The sequence below is a fragment of the Agelaius phoeniceus genome, chromosome 1 (assembly GCF_051311805.1).
Source record: "Agelaius phoeniceus isolate bAgePho1 chromosome 1, bAgePho1.hap1, whole genome shotgun sequence".
Taxonomy (NCBI): domain Eukaryota; kingdom Metazoa; phylum Chordata; class Aves; order Passeriformes; family Icteridae; genus Agelaius; species Agelaius phoeniceus.
The window spans coordinates 127956307-127973743 of NC_135265.1; the positions used below are offsets into that span (position 1 = coordinate 127956307).

The 17437-nt window shown below is 36.0% G+C and overlaps 1 protein-coding gene across 1 annotated transcript in view; it reads left to right on the top strand.

Annotated features, from left to right (window-relative positions):
- ANGPT1 (angiopoietin 1) overlaps window positions 1-17437 on the top strand; it is a 152900-nt gene that overhangs the window by 95771 nt on the left and 39692 nt on the right. Inside the window, exons 5-6 of the mRNA XM_054635521.2 lie at window positions 305-432; window positions 5821-5922. Of these exons, the coding sequence (XP_054491496.2) occupies window positions 305-432; window positions 5821-5922 (230 nt within the window). The remainder of the gene's footprint in view (window positions 1-304; window positions 433-5820; window positions 5923-17437) is intronic.

The window sequence follows — 17437 nt, forward strand, 5'->3', positions numbered from 1 at the left end:
ACCTGCAGGGGCACAAAGCTTTGCACTCAGAAAGAATATGCTGTGTTACCTCTCAGCAGACAGGATGCTCTGTTTAGCTATTTGTATAATGACTTCCTCTGGTGCCGACTTCTGCCATCTGTCCAAAAGCTTCGTATTAGTTCTTTACTAGAATTTGCCAAATGTGTGAACTGTGTAAGAAACACAGTACAATTATTACTGTGCATTTTTAAAAGTGATGTAGTGTGCAAAAGTGGACTTCCTAGATACAGAAATGCTTAAGACTGTTATTGTAACTTATATTATCATGTTTTTTGTTTTGCAGTTTTACTAAAGAATGCAAAAAAGGAAGAAGAAAAGCCATTCAGAGACTGTGCAGATGTATACCAATCTGGTGTTAACAAAAGTGGGGTCTACACTATTTATATTAACAACGTGTCAGATCCTAAAAAGGTAAAGACTGGGTTTATTTTCTTGTTTGTTAATACGACATTGCTCTGAACTGAAAGGAGTGTTTTGAGCTTTTATCGAAGTTATCATTCCACAAAATATTGTACTGGTATAAAAAGCTTGTCTTCTCTTTAGTCTTTAAAAAGTATAATAGACTGAGAAAATGATTAACTGTATTATTCCAGACATTCTTCTTTCCCGCTGACAGAAAATACTTCCTAAGTTCCAACGTACACTCAATAGTTGACTCACTTCCTCCCACTTGGCAAGCCCAGTTGAATCAGACTATGGCTGCAAATAAATCTGCAATAAAATTTAGAAGTGAATTTGTAAAGTGTGATAATGAGGAAGCTGATCTTGGGGATTATCTGGTAGCACAAGAAAAGAAGGAGCAGAATGCGTCATTTTTAAAGATAAGGATTTAAAAAAATTCTGCTTCTCGTGTAGGGGACAGAGAAAAGCGGGTTTGGCTGTAAAGAACACAACATGCTGAGTGCCAGCACTGCTTGAAATTATGAAGCGTGTATAATCCCATCCTTCTCAAAAAAGGGACTTGGGAGGGGGTTTCTTTTATGCAAATGAAACATTGGTCTGTATAAGAGATTATTTTTTTGCAAGGCTTTTGTTGCTAAGGTACCTGAGTCAGGAACTGAGGTTAGGAACATGAGAAGATGACCCAAACCCAGCTTGTCTGTGGAGGAATGTTGACTGTCCCTCTGACAGGGCACTGTTGGAGCAATCACCAAGGGTAAAGGCTGATTACCTGGGAAATACAGTGGTGGCCATAAAGTGGGCCAGACAGGAGGGAGAGAACCACTTCTGTCTGGTGAATTTATTCTTACTGCACTAAAATGGTGACTCTGCAAACCTAAAAAGACTGTAAAAAATAATACCAATATTATTGTTTATAGTAATATTATAATCATACTAAGATATGCTAACCTTGTTCCTATGTGAGTTTGGTGTTACAAAAGGCCTCTGGAAGCCTGTAAACATCAAGATGTCATAGTTTAGCAAGGAATTAGAGTTCATTAAGCCATGAGTAGAATTGGGGTGGGAGAGCTTTATGGGCTAAGACCAACATAACTCTGGAAAACGTGAATAGAAAAATAATTGACATGACATAAAAGGCAGATATCCCTGAAAGCATTACTGAGCAGGACAAGAGTAATAAAGAAATTCTGTAGACACTGCTCTGCTCAAAAAGAGATGTGTCCAAATCACATGTACCAATTGGCAGTAGTTTTCTTAGCCTTACTGAAGCTCATGTACCATAACCAGAAGCTGGACTGCAATTAAAAACAATGATTATCTGGAAACACTGTGACACTCTTGCTTCTGGTATATTTACCTCAAACTCTCTTCGCTGGCAGTATAAGGACAGTGACACAATGGAAGCCATCCTGTGTTTCCACTATATCCCTGGTTACAGATGCTGCTATCAATCAACTCAGCTGGTGCCATTGCATTAAGTTTTCCTGGAGGGTTTCTGTTTTAGCAAGAAAAGGCAGGAGTGTGTGTTTCTGTGTGTTGAGGGCATTTCTGATACACCTGTTTCTGTCTTGCCCTAGCAATAACACAGCAAGAGCTGAGCCCAGACATGTTCATGTTAGTCAAGTGAGGACTGTGATTGCTTTAACAGGTGTTTTTTAAGACATTAAGGTCATTTAAACAAGCTGCAAGGTAGTGCTGTGCAGATAGCTGAACTAACTCCAGCTGAGATAGCTTCAAAATCACTTCAATGCAGCACTGTGCCATCACTAATTAGCCCAGAGGTAGCACCATGCAGACACAATCAGATTGCTCTAATATTCTGATAGGTACTCCATGGAGACAGACTTGCTTGTTTAAAGCCAGCTTAGTTATCTGGATTACTACAATGCAATGCACAGTTCTGGCATGTCTTAGGAGCCCTAATATATTATTATCTTTTGTAATGCTCACAGTCACAGCCAACTATCTCATTCATAACAATTTTATACATCAGGCTACAAAATATGCCTTCATTTAATTTTATATTTTCTAAGGGATACTTACTAGAACCCTGATACTCAATGGAAAATACCTTCGTCATATATACAAATGTTACTCTCAGTTTTGGTGTTTTGTTAGTTACACATCCTTATATTCACAAAAAATTATCCTTCATGCCATTAACATATCTCATTTTTATATTCTCACACATGCTTTAGACTGCAATTTTTGTTTCTTGTTCCTAGCTTCAACAGTTCATTAATATAGTTCACTAACCTTCAAGTCCTTGATCAAAATTAGTGTTTCATATCTGTTTAAAAGGATCTTAATATTACATATTTTTATATAGAAAGAGAAAAAGATAGAATTAAATTATTAAGGTAATTAATTGACTTACTCTGATGAATATATGTGCAGTGCCTGATAATGTGGACAAATGATTACTCCGAGGGAAAGAAAAGGCAAGAAGAATCCTCTCAGTCCCCAGCAAAGTCAGGGTGAGCTAGAGAGGAAGCAAAGCTTCTGATGAGCAAGGGAGCAGTGAAAGTAAGGTTGTCCCCATTTTGGAGTTGCAAGAGCCAAGCCACCTTTGGGAGCCAAAGTAGGCCAGGTGTGATTGGTCTGACTGCAAGCAGGAGCTCTGCATGTGCCCTTGGATCAATGCATTGGCCGTCCCCCTGTCTCCCCTAATGCCCCCACAAACGTGGCTCTCACCATCCTCTGGGTGCACCACACTGAAAATGCAATGTTATCCACCCCTGTGCTGGGCTCCTGGGTCTGTGTCCTCGTGGTTCTGCAAAAGCAATTGCTGGGGCTGTGCTCTTCACTCCTCCCCCTTTACTTTCCTCTTGTGGACTCCCACTGATTTGGCACTGATGCTCTCTCTGAGCCTATCTGGAAGAATTTTAACCCATTAAATGTAGGTTATCCCCCTGTACTGTGCAAGCTATCCTCCAACATGGTGGTCATCGGACTGTTTCTGCATAGCACAGACACATTCCCTGCATCTCAAAGGTCTGGTCTTGAACTTGTTGCTCCATGCCAGTGAGGTAGATTTGTGGGGTCTTGGTGTGCATGCACTTAAAATGAAATTTGTAGAAATTTCACATCTTCCATTTACTTTAAAATTGAGCTCATCTCTGAATGATAATTATAAAAGTTTTAATAATTTAGTCCATAAAGATAAAATAAGTAGAAATAATCCCATATTTTCCTTTTAGGAGCTTGAGAATGTTTACCCATGCATTTAAGGAAGAGCAAGAGTGCAATATTTTGGATGGTCTTTTATTCTAAGGTTATTTTATGAATTATAAAATCAGAAACTATAATGCATACAAATTCAGTCACTTTTTTCATCCTTTTCTTTTCTAATAGAGGGTTAAGTATCAGAACAAATTAAGTGGTGTTAAATGGCTGAGTGCCTTGATCTTTTCTGGGACAGACAAGGCTAAAGCTATGCACAGTAACATCTACAATCACCATGGAACTCCTGTTGATATGGGCAGGTGTTCGTGTCTACCACTGTGGAAAGTGCCAGACCATACAATGATGGCAAGTGAAAAATGTGCTGCTGGCAAGTCTTTTTTTTCACTGTGCCATTTTCTCTTTCAATTTGATATATTATTCAGAACACTTCAGTCTTTTTATAGGTATTTCATTATATTGTACTATGAAAATCCCAAAATTTGCATGCATCTTTAGAATGAGTAGTCTTAATACAGTTGAGGATTTACTGCTTTAAAAATTGGCAGTGGATTCATGGGAGCTTGAAATGACTTACAAGGAAAGTAAATCCATCTTTTAGAAGTTCTCACCGTAAATCAGACTAAAGACATAAAATCTTGTAGATAAATGTTTTGACTCACAGTGGCTTCCCTAAAGAAGGAATAGGGCCAAAATATTTGTCTAGAAAATTGTGGGTTTTCTTGTGGTTACCCTGAATGAAGTTCATGTTTGTCCTGGTATTCTATTTCCTTCCTGCACTTTCACAGGGACTTCACTTGGCATGGCTGATCCAAATTAAAACAAAAATACTTGCATATTGTTACTATGACAGCTCCTAAGAGTTGTAGAAATTTAGAATGGCTTTTCTTGAGGGTAGAATATGGTCTTCTAGTCAACTGCAGGACAAATTTTTATTTAACTGTGTTGGATAGTAACCTCCAATTTGTCAAAGCAATATAAAACTTTAAATTGCCAACCAGTGCTTAATGGGTTGACTCTTGTTCATGTGAGTGCCAAAAGCTAAACCTCTTCAACACTCTTACTTACTGAATTTTTACTTAAAGGGCAGAATGCAGCTTTTAAAAGCACAGACAAATGAAATTTAGGATAAGTGCATCAATATGGCATGGAAGAGTCCAGGGGAATGAAATCAGGAAAATTTGCTTGAATGAGTAGCCCTAAGAAATTTAGATCTTAAAATCAAGTGTCCTAGAAAAACAGGAACAAAAATTACTACTGCTTGTCACATACTAAGGAAAGCAAATACACAAGCAGTATTTTAATTTTTTCATAGTTTATCTTCTGTATTTTTTGAAGGATAATGAAAAAGTGAAGTGAATAAAAGTTAATATTAATTTTTATCATTATATGGATTATTTAAGATTGATATCAGATTTCAGTCTACACAATATTCTAATATCAAGGGTCAACAAAATTGTCAAATTGTTTCACTCTCCTTTATACACAGAATCTTCAGTATCTAGGTTATAATTTTCTTAGTGCAGTGGTGACAGGGTATGATCTTACATATTGAGTATGTATGTGAACTTCTGACCTTGTCTCACAGATCTCATCTCTTGAGCCTGATTCTACCCACATTCTGTCTTATAAGGTAGCTTGCTCTGAGGTCACCTGTCCCATTTTGGGACACTGCCTGGAACACTGTAGGTAACATTACAGTTCAAAGGAAAACAGAATGACTTCATTTGTGATACATTTCAGACTCCTAGGATGAGTGTTTTCTGCAACAATTTTCAAGATTCTATCTGAGACCAAATGACACAGCTAAAAGCCACATGAAGCATTATTATCACTGGAAGAAGTACTCTTGTTTATTAAGAGGAAGGGAGTGGTTTCAGGGGCGCTGCAGAGAAAATAGAAAAAAGAGCATGGAGGGAATGTGAAGGGGAAAGCTGAAGAAGTAGAAGGGGATGACTGGGAGATATTCTTGGTGATGTACTGAAAGGAGACATTGCTGGAAGAATTACACCAAACAGAATGAGAGAATTGTTTGCTACCAAATGACTGAGGATGTCATTGAGGGAACAGAACATGAGTGCATAGGAAAACACAGTTCCTTACTGTTATTCACAAATACTTTCCCCCCTCCACCAAGATGACAGAATTTCAATGCAAACTTGTTTTATTTTTTGTTTGGGTTTTTAAATTTTTCTTTTTTATTTACTGTTGTAGGTCTTTTGCAATATGGAAATTGCTGGAGGAGGATGGACAGTTATACAACACCGAGAAGATGGAAGTCTGGATTTTCAGAAAAGTTGGAAAGAATACAAAATGGTAAGGTGAAAAATATGCAATAGCTGTACAATTCATACAAGTGTCAGATTTCAAATACTACTTCTTATTGACCTAAACAAATAATTCCTCCTATAGTGATGTGGTATGGTCCTGCAGTCTTTTATGAACTACCTTTTGTCATGTCTGTTACTTTTGAAAATAAGTTTTACTCAGTTACTTGAGTATTATTTCCCCTGATTTAAAGTTTCTCTCAGATCAGTTGCTGAGATTAAAATTAGATAAGACCAGAACACTGCTGTCTCTCTCTGAAATTTTGACTTGATGTGATGTTCAGAGGTAGAAGGCACGTGATGATGTTTCTAAGGCATGGATCTTTTCAGCTGAGAGTAACTCATTCAGAATTTGGAGCAGATAGGAATAAAAATTTTTACTGGGGTTTATCCCAAGTCATACAACACCTCTGCCAATCAAGTCAATGTACTGGAAATGTTGATACTTCAAATAGGATTACAAGAAAATAAACAACTTAACAAATTAAAGATGACATGACTTCAAGCAGGCTATTTTCCCTTTGCCAACTCAAAAAAATTTTACTCCAATCTAAATAACTTGTTACTTTTTTTCATTCTCTGCCTGATCAAACTTTCTGATGGAGCTCCATTCTCTGAGTCTCTGAGGGCTGGCTTGGATTTCAATGACACTCCTAGTGAAGTTTTCAGCACTGTGTTATCAGCCTGGCAGAGAAAAGGGGTTTTTTTACAGTTTTCAAAAACACTAATGAAAAGAGAATTTTCAATGTTTAAAAATAAAAGCATTTAAAAATCTGTAAAAATTTCTATGGGAAAGAGTTCTGTATTAGAACTTACAATTTCAGAAATAAAGAAAATATCATATTATTGAACCAAAATCTAATTTTGTATTCTATTGGTGCTTTATTTTCAATATTGCTTGAAAATATAAATAATTACCTGGGTCAGACTACTGCTGTTATGGATTTCTAATTTCTAATTATTTAACTCTATTTGAAATATTCTTTTCATTTTAACATCACTTTAGTTAATATATATTATGAAATAGATTACATCCTCTAGTTAGAGAATAAATAGAGTTAAATATTAAAAAATTTATATTCAAATTGATATTGTTTTAATTTAGAAAAAAACTTGAAAACTGTTTTACTCGATTTTGGTTCAGAATCAAATAAAATATAAACTATCAAATTACTTTGGGGAAAAAAAATTTGAAGATTCCTCAAGTTTTACTAGTGAGGAAATCAGAATTTGTATGTGCAACTTACATATGGATTTTTTAAAATGTATACATATCACATTAATGATTTTCTCAGCTTTTATCTCCTGAGATTTTCTTAGGCAGTGTAATAAATACAGCCCTTTGTAAAGTTTTCCCATGTGGCCTGTTTTTATATATATATCCCTTCACATAGTCATTTTCCTCCACTTTTTCTTCACGATAGTGCAGATCTGTACAGGATTAGATTCTGTTGGTTTTGTCTAGTTCAAGCAGCCTGAATTAATTTTGCTTCTATTTAGGAATGATATAGTGTTCTAAGGGATCACTTCTTCTACCAAATAAAAAGGATCTGTTTTGGACTTTTATTGACAGTTTATCCTATATGTCATGAAGCAAGATGGGATTCATGCTTGCTCTGCTCCTATGAGCAGTTTCACCAAAGTAACAATCTTAGGCTTCCCTCTGTGGTTATCATATGTTCATAAGTGTAGAATGCAGAATGGTAGAGGCTGGTGGTCTTTCTGTATTACTGGGATACCTGAAAGCATCTGAGCTTCAAGCCAGCAATGCCACTAACTTAATTCTTTGGTTGTTCAGAGAGGCTGTGTGATGTCTGTTGGACCACAGCCCCTCTCCTTCCTGACACATCAGCCTGGTCTTTCTTCCAGTGGAAGCTGGGTAGTCTGGTGTGGGAAACACCACAATGGCACTTAGGCTTCTTTGGAGTTGAACTTAATGTATGTTTTCTCAGCCCATCATTCAGATAGAGATTTCCAATTTTGTTAGGATATTCTTCTTGAGCGTATAACTCACTGGGGTCCTAAAGCTAACAGAAATAATATCATCATATAATAACAGCAACCATAGTTCTCTTGGGCTTCATTTATTTTCAATGCATTTAGTTCTTATTGGAAAGGAATCTGGAACACTGTTGAAGTTTTTAAGCTATAAGCAAGTACTTGCCAGCTTCTGAGCTGGACAGGAATTCAGGCCACCAGCCTGCACTGCTGCTAAAGGCCCCACAAGTTATTGGCTGTTACAGTGTCAGGAGGACACTGCACATATGCTCTGGCTCTAAACAGATCCTTACAGCAGCTTCCTTGGGAAGGGAGCAGTCTCTGCAAGGGTGACAGCACTGCTGGGTTACAGGAGTCACTGACAGCAGGGAGGCACTCCTTGTCTTTAATGCAGTTTCATGCTGGTGTCTTCAGCTTACATGGAAGCATTTCAGTTCTGTTCTGGACACCAGTACAGTAAACAGGTTAAGTGAGAGGTAGAGTAGCCATAAATCTTTTGAGTAGGAAGTATACAACTCCATTCATACATAAATTGCCATACAGTTGGTGATAGTGCAATAGTGGTACTAATTTTTCCTCCTGTGTTTTTTTTTCCTCTGTTTCCACTTGCATTCAGCCTCCAATCTGGAAAATAAAGTAAGACCTTCTTTTGTATCTAAAACAACAGCTAATGAGTGCATAACCTTTTCTGTAGATTCACTGTTGTGCAAGGTTGGTTATGTATCTTCTTGCTTAGGGGCATATGTTCCCAGTATCCTCCAATTTTCTTGTTAGTCTTAGGGTGTGCAGTGTAATTTTTACCTTTGTTTCTAAGAATTCATTTCTGACCAAGAACTCTCTTGGGCCATTTGAGTTTTGTGCATTCAATACTAATTGGAATAAATTTAGAGAAAACCCCATAAGTTCATTCTTCCATCCTTTCCTTATCAGTATCTACTACATCTGTTTTGCATTTTGCAATGCATTTTCTGTTATACTGTTTGTTGCTTATCAGAGAAAATTGAAGTGGAATAACAAATAATTTCTTTAATGGCAGGTGAGATCACCCTGAAGCATATTTCAAGCATTTTTCCTATTTTCTTGCCTGAGTAAATGTAAATGTAAAACACTACTAAGAGTTTTGATCTCTAGAGGGGAATATCACTTAAAAATTATTGTTTGCCATCTGCAAACCCAAGACCCTTTAGAAGGGGGTTTTCTACAAGCTTTCTGTCCAAGATGCAGTTTTTGGCATTTATTAGGCAGTTATTAGCAATAATCAAATCTTAGTAAATGGTTAGCTCATGTGCTAACTTGGCTGTCAAGACTTCTTGATCATTTTCCAGTTTTCAGTTCTTGGATGAATGCACCTTTCCCAGTGACTGTCTCCATTTTTGCCAAATTAGGTGATGGAGTATTGAATTCCCTATTCTCTAGCCTTCTAGCATGTCTAGTTTAATAATTCCCATGAAATTCTCTAAATTTATTCCACACTTGTGAGCCCAACATTCACTATGAGTTTCCTAGGGGACCTTCTTTGGGGTTGAGTGAGTCCGTTGGGAGTTTCCTCATGTAAATTTTCCTGCTTTCTCTCATTTGAGAAAAACTCTCAATAGATATTTGAAATTACGTGCCTTAGCTGGCTCACAGCAACCTTTTTCCTGGCCAGTTTTTTTCTTGCATGCCAGTATTTAATTGTACTCTATGCCTTAATTGCTGCTTTCCACTCCCTGATGAAAAAAAACCTATCACTTTTAATCATTCATGTCATGAGCTAGATTAGGATCCCTTGTACATAGTACACACAAAGATGAATTTCTAAGCTATATGGCAACCACTTCCTACCTTCCTGACCAGCAGCTGTTTTTTCTTTTGGTTTCTTTGAGGCAAGAATGACGTTCAGCACTAAATTTCACATTCATTTAATTTCATGTTCCTGATTAATATCTAAGAGTCCAACAACAGTTCAGTGCTTAAAACAAGTCTGCTGCCAATTGTTTCAGAAGTCATCAGTAGCATTTGTGTGTGCCTGAAGAACATATCTACAAAACCACTTCCATTCCTGTTGCAGTTTCTTTTTTTTCTTTTTTCTGTAAAGCTGTTGGGTCAAATTGATGGCTATCTCCATAGTGCATACATGGTATGACACCAGAGCAGGATAATTTATGTTCTTCTGTGGCTTAAATTCTTCACACACTGAGAGCCAGACCACGGAGGTAGTCACCATGTGGAACTTTCTCGGGAAGTGTTTTTGGATGCAATTCTATTGGGAATTTACATTGTGTTATCTGGAATAGCCTGACTTTCCTCTGAGCCTCAGTAAATTTAAGCTATTGTAACAAGTCTGGAGGTCTGTGTCTTCTGCTAACTTAAAGGACAGCTGAACACATCTTTGGACTCAATGTCTCTAATTTCTTTATAGACACGATGGTTTTTACACCTTTTTTTTTACTTCCCACAGTCTACCTCTGAGAGTAAGCTTTAGGTTGGACAGAGGGTTTACCTATTTCCTGGAAGATTTCTTGTTTGTGACAGTAAGGTCGCTGGTCACCTCATGTTGTCATCTCACTAGTCTTTGTAAGTCTTACATGCCTGAATGATACAGAAGAGCTACCATTCCAATAAAGATTTTATTTTTCAGTGTCTTTGTTCAGTTCATTCTGAAAACTTCCAGATGTTACTTACATTCAATTTGTATTTGCAAACTGTTCAGCTTCTGTTTTAGAATATGGCCTCCTAATTCATTTTGTGGTCTGCACCTGTTGTAGGACTTTAGGGCTTAAAATTTTAATTTCTCTTGTGAAAGTTTTAGTTCAAGTTTCAAAATCTAATTCTCCCTGCCCACCTTTCTTGCTTTTAAACTCTGACTTTTTTTTTCCATATTGCTTCAGTAGCAATGTTAACGTGCACATTTTTCTCATTCAAAATAGGTATTCACCACCATTTATATTGTATTTATCTTAAACAAAGAGACAAAAACTCAAGCTGATGCAGTTCCCTCTTGGTGCATTAACTGATGATGGATAATTCTCTCTGTTGTAGTTGTATCCATTTACAAATAGTGCTCATGTTATATTTTATACCCAAATACTTGATGAATCAAATAATTACAGACAGAGCTCTGACCCATTTCAATAATTAGAACATTATGTTCATTGCTTTCTTTTTCAAGTGAGACAATGACTACATAAAAATGAATAAAGCACCTTTTAGAATTGTGTGTGTAAGCTTATTGATTCTGGTTCCACTATCTTAGTGCAAAATAACTTCAGATGTGGGTGGGATTTTAAGCAAAAATTACATAAACCATATGGCTTGGCTGAGGAGAATGTTCTTGACAGAAAAAAAAATACTCATAATTTGAAAGCCCATACTGTGGGAACAATATCTTTCATAATTCTCACTTTTTTTTAAAGCTAGGTATTCTGAATGAATTTTAATCTTTTTCCAGGACTATAACTATTTAAGGTATGTTCTGCATTGTTGCGATCATGAAATCTTCACACTTGCATTGATAGATGTACTCCTGTGTTCTTTAAAAGAGGGGGAAAAAGAGAGAGAGAACAAAAAATTGTTCTTCAAAAACGTCTTGTGACAAAAGATCATCCCTAAATTTTAGAGTATTTTTGGTCTGACTCAAATAACATGCACAGAAAATACCCAAGCAGTGGCAGGTAATGGGCTGTTCTCAAATGACAGCTGGCATAGGGCTACTTTGGTGTTAGAGCTGAGACAGTTTCACTGTTTGCACAGGAAAGTTTCAAAGCACTTTTCACAGATTCTTCTTCCCCCTGTATCTTAGTGAAACACTTGTGAGGGACAGAAATACTGGTTCAAAGAACCTAGGCAAGCATTTTGTAGATAACCTTGGAGTAGGAAAGGAATACAAAAATTTCTGAAAGGAAAAGAGCCTTGATAAAGCTATCTGTACTACATCTATTCATCTAGCTACTAGCTGGAGATTAATCCCATAATTTCTTCAGCAGAGATGGCTTTGTGTTTTTTCCCTGTCAGTAGCATGATGCAGTTAATGAAGTGCCTCGAAATAGCAGCATGGTCCCTTCTGCAAAATGAAGGATTTGAGAACAGGGTGTACCTGTGAGAAAAGAAAAAACTAGGGAATGTGTGACCTTGGAAAAGACAGAAGTTATATTTCTGTAGTGTAAACAAACCAGACAAGTTGGGAGTAGGGGTGGTCTTGAATGAATGTATTGAATGAATGGCTTATAAGACTGAGTTATGATTAAAAGGCACACTCAAGATGTGAATAATTTTGTAACATATAGCAATAAATTCATTACTTATGATAGTATGCTTCAAGGTCATATGTTTCTTACATCTGAAAATAGACAATTGTCTTCAAGGGACTGGGGTAGATAATATGGAAATAATTTGGTTTTTTCACACATTTTCCAAGTGAGTTGGATATAAGGAAATGATTTTTGGTGAGTGGAATGTGTATTAAGATATTATGTGAGTAACGCCTTTCACAGAGACCCACCCTTCTGTGATAAAGAATGGCATATCATGCTGCTGTAATGAAAAGTCTGTTCTGACTGCAGCAGTTACTCAGATAATTGTTACTTTCATCAGTGCTATGAAAAGACACAGCATTTTCTCTGCTCTCCTGCGATCTAAATCCAGTGTGTCCAGTAGAAATACACATGATATTGAAGTGGTGAGAGACCATACTTTGTTTTATGAAAACATGCTCATTAAACTCTTCTGGTCCTGACCAAGGCTTAATCTACAGTGTAAGCTTCAACAGAATTATGTAAGGGAACAAGAATGAAACAATATTTGTCTCAGAGAGAGTTGGAACACCATATTGGGCACCAGAGATGTTACTACAAAAAGAAGCATCCTCTTTATTTTGGAGAAAATTTTTGGATGTGAAATTAAACACAATTTTGTGTTGGAGCACAGATGTGTTTTTTAAATGTATTATACTCAGCACAGTCTTTCCTATGCAAACATCACTGGATAACATCAGTTTCCAGAGCTCTGTTGACACATGGACATATGCTTGTGCTGCTTTGCCACTAGTGCTTCAATTTAACAGCATTAATTCGTACTGATAAGACTCAGGTGGTATTCCAAAGACATTTAATTAATAAATTTTATATAATGATAACAAGATCTAGCTTAGTTATGCCAAAAGCCTCTTGTAGAGCACCATGAGAAAGACTAAAGTCATTAAAGAAGTGTTCTAACCACAAGATGAAAATGCTATATTAGAAGAGTCAGGTGAGTTTCAGTGAGGTTGGTTTTAAAATCTGTGACTTGAAAATATAGTAGAATTGTAGCAGAGGTCTTCCCAAATAGCAGTTGTGTGCTCTCATTGTGGAACAGCATTTCTCTTCTCCTGTATGATCTGCTCCATTTGGAATTTAGTGGAGCAGCTCTTAGCTTTGGGACTCGTGTCAAATTAGAAGTATAACTTTTTGACTCTGATGTCAGTCAGCTTCTATTCCTGTTCAGCTGTTTAGACTACAAGCTGAGCCCAAGCATGAGATTCAAAAACAATCCATAAATTTGATGCTCTATTTAGACAGATTATGTGACTGAAACTCAAGTCCTTTCTCAAACTCACAAACTTTTGGTCTTTGCTGTAGCATCTGTCCTCCTAGCCATGTTCATTTTGCTACTTAATCAGTGTATTTCAAGAAGAGAATTAAGTCCTACACCCCAAAAGTTTTTCTTTTTGTCTGAAATGACCAAAAATACCTTTTCTAGATATTTTTCTTACATTTTGTATATTTAGCCCTAAAACTTACCATTTACTTCTTTGCTAATAATGAGTCAGATATCAGAAACCTCAAAATTAATTTTTCTTAGACCACAAAAAAAGAATTTTCTTTTCTTTAATACATACCCATGTCCCTGGGATGCTCTTACTAGAAGCCACACTAAGTGTCTGTGCATTCCTAGGATCCACTGGTCCTACAGTGAAAAAGGTGGTTAGGGATAAAGGCTCTCAATGCAATTTATCTCAATAAGAAGTACTCTTCTATTTTCGGTTACAAAGTAACGAAGTTAGATTGAAATCCAGGCCTGGAAGATGTTCCTGATTAATACCTAAGAGTCCAACTCAGATATTAGAGGAAGATGTCCTGGATATTTGTAGGAAATATTTGTAGACAACTGAGCTGTTTTGGGCCCCTTGCCCAGCCAGAGGTAACCTTTGTGTGAGGTTTGCACTTCATTCTGTCACTGTGATTTTTATTCATTGGGAACTTTGCTGCTACTGATACTGTGTGTGCTTGAGAAGGAAAAAGTAAAAAGTGAACCTAATTTCTGTATTTCTACTAATATACTGAGTCTAGAATGAAGTGCAACAGACTGAATTGCTGCAGATTACAAACAAGATTTTCAGGCAGATTATACAGATATTTAGTTCTTTACTTAAACTGATAATAGCTTAGTTTTTTTTTTAATCTTTTGAGAAGGTATCTGGCTTCAATCTAAATATATTTTTAAAACTTGCCATCAAATATGTGTTGGTACTTCCTAGGAGAAAAAATCTGAATATTTAGAATTGTTTTCCAATATTCTTGTATGTAACATTAATTAAAACATATATTGTCTGAGGAAATGGAAGTAATTTCTATAAACCAAATCTTTATTTAAAATAAAAGAATGAATAATATAATGTGATGGGAATGAAAATCTACAAAAGAAGTATGGAAAAATTTTTTGGAAATTATCTTAAACAATATCCATTCCATGATCTCAGCTAAAGCAAAAGGAGCTGAATATTCTTTATGGCTTCTGGGATGTCACTGCTGCTGTAAAACACTGAATTATTATCTGCTTTATTCACTGAATTGTCTGACAGAAGATGAACCCATCGGATATATTGGCTGTGTCTGGTTTCAATTTATTTTGTCTATAAAAAGTCAAAGCTTCCTGTGAGTATTATCAGGCAAAATAAATAAAGTAAGAGAGATAATTGTTTAATGAACTTGGAGCAACATGATTCAGGCAGAATACCCTCACAGATTTTGCCAAAGCTAATAAAATTCTTTTGCACCCAACTTATTATTTTTGAATAAGTATCAACTTTTTAAATTCTTAAGGGCATTTTTAAAACCAGTACTGAATTCTGTTTCTTTGTACTTGACTGCTTTAGTAGTTTAGACTCCGTTAATAACCAAATTGAAGTTGAAAATGAGATGATGTAGAAGTCAGATGTCATCTAGAATAAATATTATACAATCATGTGCTTTTATTTTTGATTCCTAGTTCTAAGTACTTTAATCCATATAAAAAACAAAAAAAATCTTTCTTTATTTTTACATAGCAGTCGAGCATTATGTCAGAATTTACAGAATTTATTCTATAGTTATATAGAAACAGAAAACCTCTTGGCTTCATCCAACTACAAAAATGGATTCTCATTTGTCAGTAAAGTTCCGTATTGTTTTATTTTTTCTCTGAAAACAAATTCTATCACATTAACAAGAACAATCTGCTCTAATGTAGTATAAAAAATTACTTTATTATTTCTCAATGACAAAACCTGGATAAAAGAATTTTCTTATTGTTTGTGATTTTTATGTCTTATTTCACATCAGCCTTTGCCAAAATATGATCTTAGTGCAATTTTCAGCAGCAAAAGTAGTTTTTTTTCTGTTTGTGAAGAATAAAATGAAGCATTATAATAATCTGTGCTGGATCAGTGCAAACATTTGTGTATCCTTTTTGTGACTAATAGTGGAGAGATAAGAAAACATATTATGAAAATGTAAGCATATTTCCCCGCTATATTCTCCCAGCTTCCATAGAGTGCTAGTGAGGAAAATGAAGGAGAGTGATGAGAACCTTTGGAAATTACTGATCTTTTCCTATTACATTAAGCACTCTTTTGGGAACTTAAAGACACTGATTTGCCAGCCATCCCAAATTATTATGCAAATTTCTAGGGAAAAGAAAATTTGAGAATTTTGGAATAAAATGTAGAGTTTAAAGAATTAATCTCTTTATTTGGAAACATATCATGAACAAAATATGGAAAGATAATGACAAAATAGTCTCTTAGTCATTTAAAATGCAATTTTAGAACAGTGTTTAAGACCCACTGGGTTTCAGAGAGTCTTAAAATGTAGTTAACTGCAAACACATTCATGAAATACAGATGTTCCTTTTCCTAGTGGATTGATAGCTGAGGATGACTTGGATCACCTCATGTAATTCCTTGAGTTTAGGCACTAAACTTTAACACAAATAATTCTGGAAGCATTTGCTATAACTATTTGAATGCAAAACCCAAAATGTTTGTTGAAAATGTCTATATGTACTGGGAAACAAATATATTTAATAACAACTATGGGCCTGAAATAGGTCACTTCAATGTTAACTTTTAACACTGCCCTAAGGCATTCTCAAAACCAAATTTCTTGTCCTAAATTTTAGGCATCAATCCATAAATGACAAGCATGGTCTTAGGCAAGGCTTTAGGCACCTTATCACTTGGGGCCCCATAGATCTGAGCAGCAGTATAAACCCAAATGGTCTGCTAGCTAAAATGCTTATTTTTCATTACTGGATTTTAATTACCAAACAATTACTGAATTCTCCCATGAACATCAAAATTAGTGAGGTCTGCTTTGCTGTTTTGTGTCCCACATAGAAGTCCCATTCTTATTATTAATAATCTTCTGAAACCCTATTATTTTCTAGGATTCTCCATGGTAAGAGCTCAAGTTCCCCTTTTATGTCCCTCAATCTCTCCCAGATGTGTAAGAATCTCTTAGGCAATATTTGCTCAGCATCTGTACTTGGCTGGCTGCTCTGTGTCTGCTTGTAGCAATTGGAATAGGCAACTGCTGAGCTTCTCCTCCAGCATTTCTGCCAGCAGGAACTCATCACAGACACCAGTTCTCTGAAACCTTACTGAACTTCAAGTTGGTGTGATTTTTATCCAAACCTCAAAAGTGTTCAAAAAGTATTTCACAAATATATAGGACAGGTGGGCATACCAATTACACAAGTTTGTTTTCCTAAGTTTTCTAACTGAGACAAGAAAAAAATAATTTGTATTTGAAGACAAAATTCTGAAATGTTCTTTGAAAGCTAAGGATTCTGAAGGTAAATCAAAAGAACCAGGAACCATTTTCTTTGCCAGCCTCAGGGTTGGGAATGGAAACACAAAATTAAATCATGTTTTTCAGGGTTTTTTTTGGCTAATATTATGCCATTTTCTTCTGCACACAAAAGTTTACATATCTGTCAAAGTAGTAGTGTTCTTGTGGTAGAGACAGTCTAAGTAAGATATAAACAAGGAGAGCTGTGTAGTTATTAAGTCAGACAAAGTATCTGGGAAAAACAGGATGCATGCAAGTCCTTGTTCAGCTCTGAAGTAGAGGCAGTAAACTGCAGACTAAATACAGGTTGGAAACAGTTGAGTTTGGCATAATAAAATTATACTTGAAGAAATTGCTGCCAGCTCTATGCTTAACAGAAATGTACTGCTCCTCTCTGGTTTACATCTATGAAAGCTTTGAGTGCCTGTTTGTTTGTTTATA